This window comes from Archocentrus centrarchus, chromosome 5 (genome assembly GCF_007364275.1).
Source record: "Archocentrus centrarchus isolate MPI-CPG fArcCen1 chromosome 5, fArcCen1, whole genome shotgun sequence".
Classification (NCBI taxonomy): Eukaryota; Metazoa; Chordata; class Actinopteri; order Cichliformes; family Cichlidae; genus Archocentrus; species Archocentrus centrarchus.
Window position 1 is genome coordinate 7,884,044 of NC_044350.1, and position 15,269 is coordinate 7,899,312.

Consider the following 15,269-nt stretch of genomic DNA (forward strand, 5'->3'; position numbering starts at 1 on the left):
AGAATTTATGGGGAAATAAACATGCTTTCAGAGCTTCAGAGTAGGTGCAGAAAGAATAAAGTATCACAGCCTGCTCAGTATAGATTTTATTGACCTGTGTGACAAAGTGAACTCTGTCATTAAAGATTTATTTGTAATGTCCTGTTGAGGAGTCCAGTAGCGTTGTTGTCTCAGTGGATCTGCAGGCTGAATGTGTTGACTTTGTTTTGATGAAGACAGGCTGTGGTTGAACGGTACAAGCAGCGGAAAACACGAGCATCGGGCTTTCCCACAGAACCAGCAGAGAAGACATTGAAAAAGCTTCTCTGAAGCTTTGTCAAACCCCGATTACCTGATAAATCTGTCAGAAGCTGCGGTGTCTCTATAAGAACTTGTTTTTTTAAAAGTATGTGTGGTTAAACAGATCTTTAGAGGACTAATCCTTTAATCCAGTGTCAGTGTTTCACGTGCCGAAAACACCTCAAGTGTTCGAATCAATGAGTGCTTCCCAAATCTGTCACGTAAATGAGATTAATGAAAAAAAAAAGTGTGGCAGATAGATTGTTTGCTGTTTCCCTTTCACTCTTTGTGTTTTCAAACTAGTTCACCCCCGGGGCCACTTTGACATGCATACCTATCTGCGGTGATATCTCTTTACAGTACATCTGTGTCAGCAGTGGGCTGAGGCCGGAGCATGAGAAATGGAGGCAAGCTCAGTCCTCAGTCCCACAGATAGGGGCTGTGTACTTAACTGTAAACAGTGTGTGTGTGTGTGTGTGTGTACGTGCATGTCTCTATTTCCATCTGTTTTCATCACCTCTGGAAAGGTGGCATGACAAGTCTTCCCACAGGAGCGGCAACAGTGTAGAGTTGCCATCCCGCACCTTCCTCCTATCTTCACCTCACTCGATGACACGGGCCTTATCGCTGCATCTGCTGGGCCAGTTAGTCGTTCCTCTTTGTTTAAAGATTAAGGGATGTTGCCGCAGCCAGTGTGAGCCACAGAACGCAAAGTTGGGAGATTTGTGACATGCAAGTGGCACCGATCTTTTTCTCTGTGAAGAGGCTATATTTTAGAGTCAGTGAGTTATTCCAAATCTTCTCAAGAACGCGCAGGAGATGGCAGGGATAAGCAGGTTCTCCTAATTGAATTACCTTTCTGGTGGCTATGATGAACTCCCTCTGACTCCTAAATATGGAAATATCTCCTCCTCTTGCATTAAATCATGTTTCTGTTTAACCTCTAGCTGTTGGGGAAAGAAGCGGTTTGTTAGATCAACACTGAGAAAGCTGTTTAAATTTAAATTTTTAGCACAAGCCCTCTGTAATATTTCACACCAATTTAAAGCCAGAATGGAATAAATTTGATCCTGTTTTGCTTTAGCAAGAGTCCAAAAATATTTCACAAAAGCACTGACAGCATCAAAGAGGTGATGCCTTCACTCCATAGTGCGCCGCCATTACAAAGAGAAGTTGACCTTGCCTTTGGCCTTTTGGCTGTCTGACAAAGCAATCCCCATGCTGTAGTGCAGTACGGCTGTCCTCTAAATGAAAGTAGCTGAGAGGCGAAGGGCAAAGAGGCCTATGGAATATCAATGTGCGATGCTCTCAATTAAGATTAAAGCTTCGAATGGAATCCTATGGAGCCGCTTCCCTAAGAAATGCTTGACATTTTACCCTTGCTGACTCTGGATAAAAAAAAAAAAAAAAAAAAAAAAAAAAAAAAAAGTGTCCTGCACCACCAGTACCACCACCATCGCTAACTAGCTGCCCCTCCTCAGATACAGCGCCCCTTTCGCTGAATTCATTCTGTAGATATTGACTTAGGCTGCAGTCACACTTCTGAGAAATAAGTGAAATGGATCATCTTACTGCCAGTGGATGATAAGAATACTGAAATATGAAAAAGCGTCTGGATCAGCAAAATGACAAACCATGGGGGGAAATATGAGGCAGTCACGATAAACCCTTAGAGACAAATTCCCTACAGCTAGACGTGAAAATGAGGCGAGGAAGGAGTGGGGCAGCGAGGGAAAAGAGAATACACATACCCAACATTTTTAAATGCATGTTTAAAACAGAGCTTTGTTAATTTAAAATACATGTATCCTCTCAGTGCTAAACAGAAAATAGAATGGGAGGACCGCACGTAGATGGCTTTCATCCACACAAAACAGCAGCTGTAAGATTTATCCAGTATGATCAGACCTCAATCTGATTTATTATAGGAGAATCTTGCTCAGTATAATAAATACATAAGATTATCTTCTTCCTGCATATTTTCTACCACTAAATACATCTTATTTACAGGAAGCAGTGTATTGAGAAGAGCTGTGTTCCTTTTAATTAATACAATGTTTGAGAGTTACTTTGCAGTTTATTAAGATTCAGCGGATGCCGTTTCTGGGCTTCACAGAATCTCCTGCACATTTCCTGGTAATTTCCAGAGCATGATGTGCGTTGTTTGCATCTGATCTTGTAGATTTATACTGATTACGATGATGCTTACAGTGTAGATCTGCCAGTATCATCACATTTGAGCTGTGTAAGCACTTGTGTTTTTTGTATGAAGGCAGTGTGAAAATACAGCGTGTTACATGGCCATTAATTCCGAGACTTTAAATGAGTGAGAGATGCATTTCGGCTAAATTTATTGGATATTTTACATAACGCCACGTTGGATCTAAGCTGTTGTGTGTCTGTGTGTATATATATATATAAGGCTGATCTAATGTTTTAGTGCTGAAAGGAAGAGAGCAGAGCCTGATTATGAATACAGTGTATAAAATAAGATCAAAATGGACCCTATCTTGTAAACTCCACCCTTGATAAACAGAATTCCACATCACGCTCCAACTCTGCAGTTAACTGAATCAATGCAATTCCACTTGTGCTGATCTTGCAGACTGAGGCCCTTCCCCCATCCCCCCTCTCTCTCCCTCTCTTTCCCTGTCTTTCTCCCTCACTCTCTCTCTCTCTTACAGACACACACACACACACACACACACACATACACACATACATCTGTCTCCCTCCCCACGCAGGTCTACCCATCGTAACACATTAGCGGCAGAAGCCATCACACAATCAAGACAAGGCAGTGCATGAGACGTCAGGCCAATTTGTTTCCTTCTTGGAGCTACATCACATTAGGAGGGTGGCTATACCCTTGAGCTAAATCCAAGTTCACACAGAGGGAGCAGGCTGTGGGACAGGAGGGCAGCAATGTCAGCACTTTTCAGACGGCTGCTGACATGTATCCAGCTGACTGACATGTATGGGAAAAAAAAAGAGAGAGAGAGAGAGAGCTTGATAGTTTGAAATGTGGCCTTTTGGATGTTTCTTTTTTTGCAGGTTTTTAGTGGCCTGGGAGAGAATGAGTGTGCAGTCAGAAAATGAAAGAAAATGAAATAAAATTTTTAAAAAAAGTTCTCTTCAGCCAGAGGTCAGGGTGTCAAATGGAGTTGTCAGGTGAATGATATCAGGATATCAGAGGCCTAAACAAATTTGATTTGACCTCCTCTGTGCTCTCACTGGATCAGAAGACAAATGTAACTCAGAGAGGCCAGTCAATAGTTCAATTATCTGCTGTCTGTATTGGTTAATTAAATGTATAACGGGCCATTTGAGTACTAATGATAGCCATCCCATTACCCATAAACCTGAGGGATTGGGTAGACCCACCACTTGACCCCGGTGTGGATTGACTGGCGTTAGGTACGGGGTCAGAGTGTATCTAACGGTTCATTGCTGTGACACTCCTCTGCCACTCTCATTCCCCGCCGTATGTCTCAGGAAGTGGCTCTGAGCTCTGCCAAAAACAGTTGGAAAGAAAAATGCAATTACTGCAAGATTATCATACTGCTTCCGTTTGACTTTTCTGACTGAATTCATGAATATATATGAATCCATCTTGCATCTCAATCTGAACCCCCCCCCCCCACACACACACACACTCCAGCACCCCCCCCCCCCCCCCAACCCCCACAGCCATGTTTGGCTGGTGGCATTTTCTTTGTTTCTTCAAAGTGTGTTTTTGCAGGAAGATTAAAGAGTTACCTTAAAACCCAGACTGTAATTCCAAAAAAAAAAAAAAAGTATGAAACATCAAAAATCTCAGCAGACTCTTCTTGGTGTAAAGGAATAATCCCCTTAAAATACATTTCCAGAACTTTAATGCAGAGTGCTTAGGGAAAGACGTGTTTTTCCCAAATATTGCTGTTGTCAGGTGAAAATCTCCAAATTGTCATTTAAAAAAAAAAAACAGCCTCTTTTTAGCTTCATGACGAAGCGTTTTTAAGTTTGCCCAACTGAAATCTGTTTTATCTATAAACTTTTTCTCATTAGTTTTAATCTGTTTCCACTCTGTGGTATAGTCAAATATTACTACAGCTGAACAACAGACATATGCTATGCAGTGGTCGTACCTAGGAAGGACATCTGGTGAACCAGCGTCAGGGTCATGCAAGGTTCGTTGATCTGTGGGTAGAAGAGACTGGCCCATGAGGTCGGCTCATACAGCGCAAATCATACTGATCGTACCGTAGCACAACTAACCAGTACTAGCTAATGCTGGCTTTGAGACAAAGGTTTCAGATCAGAAGGCACATCGCAGCTTGCTGCCTATGAGGCTGTGTCATTGCAGACCAGTCAGAGTGCTGAACCCTGTGGCAACAATGAGCATCAGAACTGGACAACAGAGCAATGAAAGGAGGTGGCGTGGTCCAATGAATGGCATTTTCTTTTACATCATGTGACCAGTTGGATGTGTGAACATTGCAATCCTGGGGAGAGGATGTTACTTTGACCTGCCTAAACATACACCAGTTGTGAGGACAGCAGGTATACTATCCTTTCAGCAAGATTATGAGCTCTGCCACACTGTGAAAACATTCAGGAACGGATTGAAGAACAGACAAAGAGTCCAAGGTGTTCACTTAGCTTTCAAAATCTAGCATCTGGAGGATCTGCTGCAACGACAGGTCAGATCCATGGAAGCCCCACCTTTTACCTCACCAGAATTAAAGGATCTGCTGCTAACATCCTGCTGCCTCAAGCCACCTTTCGCAGGTCTTATTGAGGCCACAACTATTGATAAAAACATTAAAACATTTTTCTTTTTTTTTTATAAAATGGTAATTATTGAGTTTCTTAAATTATACAAAACACGAGGGCAACAGAACTGTAGAAAGCTAACTTAAAGCTAAGCAAAACAGTCTTGTAAGCACTGCGCTACAAATGCATTGCAGGTTGGACTAAAAAAAAAAGAAGTTTAGGGTTGATATCTGGCCAAATACACTTTGAATATAGATTTTCGGCCAACAGTCACTTATGTTTTTTAGGTTAACAGAGTCCACACTGTATCCACGCCCAGTTACACTCACACACACACATACTATGAACCTGTCTCTCCTTGAAAGTATCACCAACCTTTGGACTTCACCACTGTTCCCCTTAATAGCTCAATCTGATGGATCATTTAAAAGCTCGCAGAAACAGACAGATGGGTAATGGATTGCATGGCTAATCGATGCAGGGATCAATGGAAGACACACATCAATAAATGGATAGAGAGCTGGTGAAATAGACACCATAGTTAAAGTGGGACATTGTAGAACATCACTGTGTGGAGCACACGGTGTAGGGGGCTAATAGGAGTCGCCCCCGGCTGATAAAGTGTCCTTCTGAATAATGCAGACAACAAACTGAGAGTGATAAGCTAAACATAAGCTTAGCTGTTAGAGTGTGGCTGAGGGAGCTGCGTTTTTAGTGCCCACCCCCCAACAAACACACACACTGACACTGAATGCATACCCACTCTCTAAGCTGCATGTAGCCAGCACCAGCCCAGTTTACATTACGGGAAACATATGACTCTCATGGCATGGAAAGCATACAAAAGGACACATCTGTGTTTTTTGTACAGGACACTAAGTCCCAGGAATCCTTTTTCTGCACACACGGGACACATAAGGAAACACCAGGCCACTTTCAGTGGGAACTGAAAGTATTTTCCTCTGATAAACACACTATATTGTTATTTTTGCTATTGGAAGACAGTGTTCTGATCTGACGTGCCAGGACACACGGTGATGTGGGGGAGCACACCACAAGTGTTGAACTTGTGCTGGACTCAGGTGGCGCTGTGACTATACTCTGACTCATCCCTGCAGCACCGGACGCTCTCGTCTTGTGGTTTAAACGTCTAACAGTGTGATGCATCCCACTTACTGATTACTGCGTTTAACGCTGATGTCAGCTACAGCATTGCAACAAACAAACAGAAAAAGACTGTATAATTCTGGATAGACCTCAGCTTCTGCACTTCTCAGACAACCAAGTGGTAAAACACTATAGCTGTTTTTCATGGGCCAGAGTTATAAATCTCTGGTGAATGGCTGGTTTAAGGGTGGGTGCTAAGAAGCAGCTGTGCCCGTCTAAAAATAGCTCCAAGGCTGCTGCCGGACAGTGCGTTTAAGCTCATCGTGCAGTTTAGCACAAAGGCCTTATCAACAATACCTTCCACCTGCATTAGCCTGAGTGTGGCCTCGCATCAGCATTACAACACAGGAAGTGTTGTGCAAACTGAACGTCCACGCACGTCCCTGTGCCTGACTCATAGACCCAAACAACGGCCAAATCCTGACCGCATAATTCAAACACACTTCATTTTCCAATGAGCTGAGCATTCATTATCAGCGTGTGGTGGCCTGAGGCAGAACGCTCCCTCCTCGGTGTAGTGACAGCCACCAGCCGCCTTGATGGAAAACAAAGCCAAGGTGGCACAGAGAACATGAAACCATTATGACAGACCGGGTTACACCGAGCAGTAAGCACATTTTTATCACTCTATTCTTCTAGTCAGGCGCTTTCAGCAAATTAAAGAACAGACTGAAATTCCTGCATACAGCCTGATATGTTTGTGTAATAGCCATATATATGTGTGTATATATATATATATATATATATATATATATATATATATATATATATATAAAATTGAAAATGCAGATGCATGTGCACACACTGTATGTGGCCCCGGGATGCTCCACACCTGTTCGGGTGTATAGTTGGGTCAACGTAATTGCTTAACGCAGAGCCTGGCAGCGTTTATAGGTGCCAAATTGCGCCTGTGGGAGTCACTATAGCCCACAATCTGACTAATGAAGGCCAAGTAATCAAGCTTCAAACTCATCAACCATGTTTGCAGTAATTAAAAGGTTTATGTTCAGGATCAGGAGAGCTGTTTGAATCAGTGTCAGAAGCCAGATTGGATGTTTATTATTTCCAGGAGCCGGAGCCAAAATCGAAATATTTGACACAATCTCCAATGCTCCAATTGTTCATTTAGTTTATATAATAATACAATCTGATAATAACTACACTCAGCTGCAGTCTTTGCATTGACATTCAGGCACTGAGGGAGCCTGGGTAAATGTACGACATGATGGATATAAATCCAATAATCAATTGTGTGCTGACTGCTGTCTGTCTGCATCATTCTGATCTATTCCATCCTGCGGGACTCGGGTAGGGTGGGCTGGTAATGTAAAAATAATAATAATCATAATAATGTTGTCATAATTCCACACCTGGGTCAGGTTTGTGCAGAGAAATAAACACTCAATGCTGCGCATGATCAAGTTTTTACCAAAGCACTTCACATAAAGGTTATTTTACATCTGTGACCTGTGATATTTGAGTCAATAACTGAAGGAGAGCTCAACACAGTATTTGGTAGGATATAATGTTACACCTTCTCTCAGACATGCTGATATCCACACGGATTTTATCTAGCATGCAGCAGGAGAAGTTCAGCCACTGCGGGTCTCCAGGGGCCATAAGTGACCTCGTGAGGACATCAGACATTGGCTGTTTGTACACCTTAATCTGAAAATGAACATTATAGTCAAACAGATTGTGAGAATAAGCTACAAACAAATACATCTAAACTTAATAATCATAAGCACAATAATTTATTAAAGTAATTTTAGAAATAAACGCAGCCATTGGTTTCAGTTTAAGAAACACACTTTTGGTGTTTCCAGTGCCACCACTTCTCTGTAGGAGAAATAAAGCAGAACATACAATAGACCAATGAGCATGTTTTAGTTAAGGACAGGGCTCTCTCTGGTGGCAGAGTCATGCTAGTGTTACAGTTAATGTTCATCATAAGAGGGATTCTGGTAAATGTGTTAAAATATGCACTCTCAATTTAAAAAAAAAAAATCAATTAAAAAGTAAATCATAGCTATACTTTTATTTTTTATTTGTCCCATGTGATGTGAAATACGGGAGCTTCTCTGTTTACCAGTGAGCCCAGCCTAATACTGTGGGTGCACACTGCTGTGTTGTGGATCCCCCACTGCTTCCTTGATTACAGCCAGTGGTTGCTTTGCAGCAGCCAATTAAAATCAAATACCATTCTCTCACATATTACCACCATTGTATTTACTTGTAGATCAATTCCCTTCAGCTGCACCATTTTACATAATGAATGCAGAGGCTTTTGATGTGTTTGCCTGGTAGGAGATGAACGCACCACAGGAGGAGCCGATGGAGGGCCTGCTGTTCTTACCTTTTGCCATGTAATAGTCAGAAGTGTAGGCTTTATTAAGACTGAATGGTAATAATGTGGTGCTGTAAATGGCAAACCTTTGCCACCCTGATGAGTCTTTTGAAATTCATAAGAAACGTTGCATTCATCCAGGATACATTCATTGTTATTGTGACATTTCAGTGCATTTCTCCGTTAGATTTTTCTCACACAGTTATTGGAACAGTACCAGTTTCTATTAATCTGCTAATTAGTTCATTCATTAACTGATATTAGATGAGCCATCCCAGGGGCCATTCGCAGAAACAAATAGGTACATTGTCTAATTAATAAATCTGCAGTGAAAAAAGACTCCGTGCAGCCCTTTAGTAAAATTATAAATTCAGTGTATCCAAACTACTTATTGCGGAATAAGAAAACTTCCATTTATTTGTATATTAAAAACTGGATTATCGTTATCTGAGCATTAAGAGCATTTTAATGTAGCAACTGATTGCAATGGAGCTTAATATAACAGATATGCATACAAGTAAGTAGTTTCTGTAACACAGTGCACCACATTTATGATGCAAATGGAGTAAGCTGATCCCCAGAAAATTAATTTTAGAAATACTCTGATTGATTGATTTGAGCTTTTTTTTTTTCTTTCTGTTTTACATCTGTGTAAATTGAATATTTGTGTTTTGGATGTAAAATGTTTAAGGTGTCACTTAAAGGTGACCATTAGTTAAGCAGATGAAACAATTAAATATATTGATTAAATAAATGATCATCAGAGGTATCAGTCTGAGGTTAAGTGAATTCAATTAACATTGCTACCTTTAGCATAGAGTATTGTCATTTGTAATTATAAATTTAATATAAATATTGTGGACTAATATGTCTCTAAAATGCTGTAAAACATGAAGCCACAAAAGGTTTTGTTACTCAGATTTAATCCAAGTGAATAAAGAAGTTCAGTTAAACCTGAGAGAATGATTCTTAATTTTGTTGTACACACAGTCTTTTCACTTTCCCCTTTGTGTATTAAAACCACATCCAACAGGCCTCCTTCCGCTTCTCAGTGCATGCTGTTGCAGAGCAGTTGCACCTTGCGTTCTCAGTGTAGTTGAACATTAGTCACATAAAGCATGGTGTGGGTAACACATTTATAACAGAGCACACTTTATACCACAGCCAAGACATTGGCGTGTTTTGGGATTTATAGTGGGACCTTTGTGCTTAAGTGTGAGATAGACTGAAGACTGAAACACTTTGTGCCCAGCTTAGCGACACATTAAACCCACGAACAGCCACGATTCGATTTTTAGAGCTCTGCACAGATCGACAGCTTCTTTTTGTGACTAAAACATAAAAAGCTGTTGTTTCAGTTAAACTGTTACTTATTGAGAAGAATCTGTGGAAAATGAATCAAAATGGAACAGAGGAGTGAGGAGTTTTATATATATATATATATATAAAAATCCCATCTGTGTGTAAAGAAGTGTTTATTTAGGATTCAAGCTAATCCACACTTGTGTCCTGTGTCGGCGCTCCTTCTCCAAATTCACCCTGGACAGAGACTGTGATTGCCGGCGTAATCAGCAAAAGGTGCCAGCATCACAGATGCTGTCTCTCAGCTAATTGCATGAAGGCACGGCGGCGCACAAGGCGCAGGTGCTCATTGTTTTTGTGAAGTCACTTAAGTTGTGGTTTGCTTCCTCGCGTACGCTGGAACTTCTGAGCAAATATTTTCCGAGCTCTGTTGTCTCCCATTTAAACAGCATTGAGGATAAAAGAGAAAACAAAAAGTAGGAAATGTGAAAGCAAAGCAGTAATACAGCAAAATGCTACTTTATTTATCTGCAAGGCACAGCTGCTCCTCGGGATCATGTTCCAATGTAGCTACAGCAGACAAATTTGATTTAAAAAAACTAAAAACAGTGCTTAGATTAATTTTCCTCTCATACTTCAGCAGATATGACTCTACTTTAACCAGCTTAGCTCATAATAGTCACAGTAAGACACACTTATTATGTTGTCTTTGGTTATAATTTGTGCAACATTGATGTCATTTGTAGTTTTGTTACCTCTCCGCAAGATTGTTTCAACATGCAAAGGGCGAAGGATGAAAAGAATAAAAAAAAAAGAAAGGGCACTGCGGTAAATTAGACAAAGAGAATAAAGCTGAAACTCCTCTCCTTCGCCTACATAAGCCAAAATGATTTATTTAGAACAGAGAAACTTTGTAACATTTCCCTCCTCTACCCGCCACCGCTAAAATCCCTGAAGACAAGCTTAGTGTACACATCTGGCTCTTGGCCATGTTCCCATGCCCAAACTTTCAGCAGGCATTCTGGGATTTGGTTCCTGCACACAGTCTGTGCATCCTCTGCCTGCCGCGAGCGTCAAGCCCCTGAGTCACGTTGGTGACGTCGGCTAGCTCCCTCCTCTCAGACAGGGCGGTCACCATGTGCTCCAGCTTGGAGCGGATGGTCGAGTAGTGGTGCTGGCGCTCTCTGGTCAGCTTGCGGAAGCAGTCTTTTAATGTGGTGTCTGGAGTTGCCTGGGTGGGCAAGAGCTGTCTGGAAGACACAAGGGGGGCAGAGGCGTCCCGGCTCGGCCCTGTGCTTGTTTGAGTAATGACACTGAGATGTTGTGTGAGCTGGAGGTCAGTCTGGGTTTCGCTGTCTGTCACCAACCGCCTCGTCTGAGTTGACGCGTGGCAGGAGCCGGTGCTGGGGGTCCCAGTTTCTTTCTCCGCTTGCTGCCCTGCAGAGAAATGCTGAGTCGTGCTACCAGCCAGGATCTCCTCCTGCACGTCCTGCTGCTCCATCCAGTCGCCATTTACAGTTGAAGCGTCCGACTCTGGGCTGGCTTTATCTGGAGATGAGGGTTCACAAGGAAGCTGCAGTCGTAGTGTTCGTGGTTTACGGCTGGGCGTGCTGGTCAGACACGCTGGCTCCACGGGCTTCTCGCTAGCCAGGTGAGGGGAGGAAACAACTGAGTGCTTGAGGTGCTCGTAGATGACGCTGTTGCGGACACTTGGAGGTCCACGAGTGTTTATGGGCAGAGACTGGGCGTAGAGGATGCGAAACTCCTCATCAAATTTCTCCGTTATCTGACCAGAAAGCTCGATCAGGTTGCTGCTGTTCAGTTTGCCATCAGTCCAGTTGAACCTGAATAGAGTTTAAAAAAACATATGGCTGAAAGTAAGAAGCAGACCCCCCCCAAGAAAAATGTTTAACTTTAGAGTCTGATAACTCAAGGGGGCAATATGGTTAGCAGGCTCTTACCTATAGGAACCTGTAGCCACTCTGTTTCCATCAACCAGCATGAACCTCTCATGAACTTTCCCCGTAATCCTTGCTCCGGATCGCGTGTAATAAGTTGTGCCAGTTATAGTTCGTACCCTCATTTGCTGTAAGGATTAAGGACATATTTTATTTTAATGCCATCTGACGCTCATGTTTTGCACACAGAGCCGTGCCCAGCTTAAATGAACCGGCTGCATACCCGAAGGTCATCCAGGCGAACGTTGACATTTCTGCACATCTTAAGGAAAGCTGGGGCGCACGATTGGTCCAGCAGGATGTAGACAGGGACTCTGCGCTGGGAGCAGGCCTCCTGAAGGTCCTTAAAGATATCCAGGTCTGTCAGGGAGTCTGTAACTATGGCAATCACCTGCAGTGGAAAATTACAGAGGTAATATAATAGAATTCTTTTTCATGGCCGCAGCCGCGCTCTCTCAGATGTAGCACATGATTGTGTTTTCATTATTATCAAATATAAGGCCCTATTCAAACAGAGCCGCAAATCTGTGTCTGACACACTGCCTGTAATGTGTGTGCTGATGAGCTTTCTATTGACTGTGGTCTGTTACCATGGCAATCGGCGGTAACGCTTGGTCAGCAAACAAATGACTTTTATACAGGAGACAAGTAGGTGCACTGTAGGGTTTGCCTCCATTTTCCTGAGCTTTGTTTTGCACCCAGATTTCTTCTTCTTCACCAGGAGGAATGGAATTTCACACGCTGCGGTAAAGGTTGCGTGTCGAGGATTAGACACGGACGTTTACACATCGCAGATTTATCGCTTCAAACTGCTGTTTTATCCACATGCAGTCAGATGTGCCACGCCTTATTCGGATGGTGTGTGTGTGTGTGTGTGTGTGTGCGTGTGTGTGTGTGTGTGTGCCCGCTTGTTTTTAAGAGGCAGTGTAAAAACAGAGTTAAAATTCACAGAAACTCAGGAATGGGGCTGCTTCTTTGAGAGGACCTCCAGCAGTGCATGTTGACTGTGTGTTACACTCAGTGGCCTCTTTGTACAGTAAAGACAGCAGTGAGTGGTGTAACATTACAAAAGAACAAACAGTCTTACAGTTAGACGAGGATTAGAACATTTTTCTGAGGATTCACCTGGCTGCAGGCGCATGACACACATAGCACCACCTTTAAGCCGTGAACCAGGGAGAAAATCCTGTGATTTAAAATTTTCTAATGAGAGAGGGAATGGAGATGAGCAAAGCAAGTCGAGGCACATCTGGTACGCAGGTTCCACACAGGCCCGAGGTGCTGCAAACTCCCTCTCCTCATGTTGGAATGTCTCTTTTCAAAACCAGAGGCTGTACTGACAGCTCCCGTCAGGAGCGTCACATTAAATATTCATACTTTGTTTTTGTTTGTTTGTTTTATATCTTTAGTTGATGATTTCTTCTAATCAACCTTTCGAAACATGAACTTCTAGAATTCAGAGTGATCAAGGAAATTCCATGGGGACAATGAAGCCTTTATTTTAAGGATGGCACAAAGAAGATTTTGACATTTTCCCTCTGGAAATGGTGTTAAAAGTGTTTATATATATATATATATATATATGTATACTGGCTGACTGGTTTTGTGGTGGGGGATCAGGCCTAGAAGATAGAACGCCAAAATATCACCTGACAAAACCAAAATAAAAGTCCTGTTTTAGGCTAATAATGCACAAATAAGCCATGTTCGAGAAATACTATAGGAGTTACAGCACTGTTACAAAGGAATGTGAATTAATGATGGAGTAAATAACAAACTTCAAGGGAATACCACATTTAAAATAAATTACTGACGATGTGGAAACGCTATTTACAGGATAGGTCTTTTTAAAGGCATAAAAAAAATAGAGTGAATGGCAGCATGTGTGTGTGTGTGTGTGTGTGTGTGTACCTCTCTGGCACTTTTAATCATGCGCCTTGCAGCCTCCTTGCAGCTGTAAATGCATTCTCCGTAGCTGGGCTGGAAGTGTGCCACGGCCCGTGTCACTCCCCTGTAGGAGCCCGCGGTGAAGGCGGGCCACCCGATCTCCAGCACCGGCGGCTCCACGTCCGACACCTCTGGGAAGTAAGTGACGGAGGAGCAGTCGAGGGTGCTGCTCAGAGACTGCTCCAGCGCCTGTTCGTCTCCGTGGAGGGACGAACACCGCGGCGGCACGGCGGCGCTCCTGATCCGCTGGATCTCGTCATCCGAAAGAAAGTTGGGGATCCTCTCTCGCACAAGGAAGTCCAGAAAGTTAGCAAGACCCCCGGACAGCAGCTCCTCCAGAGCCAGCCGGTGCCTCTCGTTGTACACTTCCTGCAGGTTCAGCTCGTCTGTCCCGCGGGGTTTTGGACCCAATCTCAGAGGTGAATCGTCCAGGCACTGCGACAGGGCCATTGCCTTGTCTCCTGCTTCCCTTTACCTGAAACACGGAGCAGCGGGCAGGTAACGTTTTCACCCACAGGAAGGGAAATTTGTATTTTGTTGCTTCCCTCCGTTCCTGCTCGATATGGATCCGGATTGGCTGTCGGGTGGTTGTCAAACCAGAACGGCGTCACCAGACTCGCCGAGTCAGGCTGTCAGTCTACTGTAAAGGCCGTCTCATTGGCTCGTTTGGAGGAAAACAGGCCTCCGCTAAAGCCCTCTGTTGCCCTGATCCGGTTACACTGCAGATAGCAGGGATCAGCAGAGGTCCCACTCCAACACTTATTCATGCTATCATGGATCTTAGATTCCTCGCAGTTCAACGTTTTATAAAAACACAGTTTATTAAAAAATGAAGACTTTAGATGGAAACAAACACATAGGAAGCAGTTTAGCCCAATACACCACAACAAATTTATCAAAATCTTTCACATAAACGTAAAATCAGAATTTCATTGACAAAAATCACCGGAAAATATGCTAATACGTTTTTTTTTTACCTGGTAGGCCAGTATGCCCAGAAGAGAAGCACATAATTTCCACCAGATGACCACCCAAACCGTCCACTAAACCACATAAATGCTTTATAGCCATAAACTCTAAACTGCTGATAAATCAGCACATATCTTTTAACCTCACAGAAGAACATGCACAACTCCAAGTCTCACTCCTGCAGACTGGATCTACTGGTTTGGTTGTTTTACTTTTTTTTTTTTTTTTTGATTCATCTTCCTGATAGATTATCTTTGTGGGCAACGTCTTAACCCAGTCAGGACAAACTGGGAGGGGATAATCCATGTTCAGCAAATACCGGAGCTATGCATTTATCCTATATGTTGTATATACTGTGGGCATCCGGCTTGATTTACATACACATTGTCTTGTTTACACGTATCTAAATTATTTTTTAAGTAGACACAGAATGTGTCCATATTGTATGGCCATCCGTGAATTTCAAGTGACCTTATCATACTTAATATTACCATGTGAATCTCACTTGTTGATATGTTTTCTTCTCATCTTTCCAAATGTTTAAC

At 42.8% G+C, this 15,269-nt stretch overlaps 1 protein-coding gene across 1 annotated transcript; it reads right to left on the minus strand.

Moving 5' to 3' along the window:
- Window positions 1-9,558: 9,558 nt before the first annotated feature.
- On the minus strand, window positions 9,559-14,390 carry LOC115780531 (protein FAM83D-like). Its single transcript, XM_030729771.1, has 4 exons — window positions 13,720-14,390; window positions 12,032-12,199; window positions 11,812-11,936; window positions 9,559-11,694 (listed from the first exon to the last, which is right to left on the minus strand). Exons 1-4 carry the CDS (start codon window positions 14,203-14,205, stop codon window positions 10,860-10,862), a joined length of 1,614 nt encoding a protein of 537 aa, XP_030585631.1. The 5' UTR covers window positions 14,206-14,390; the 3' UTR covers window positions 9,559-10,859.
- Window positions 14,391-15,269: the final 879 nt, after the last annotated feature.

Excerpts from the sequence above, each read along its gene's own strand:
- LOC115780531 (XM_030729771.1), bottom strand. The coding sequence starts at position 14,205 with ATGGCCCTGTCGCAGTGCCTGGACGATTCACCTCTGAGATTGGGTCCA. Across the intron at positions 11,937-12,031 it reads TTCGCCTGGATGACCTTCGG|CAAATGAGGGTACGAACTAT; the intron begins GTATGCAGCCGG and ends TAATCCTTACAG. Across the intron at positions 11,695-11,811 it reads GTGGCTACAGGTTCCTATAG|GTTCAACTGGACTGATGGCA; the intron begins GTAAGAGCCTGC and ends AACTCTATTCAG.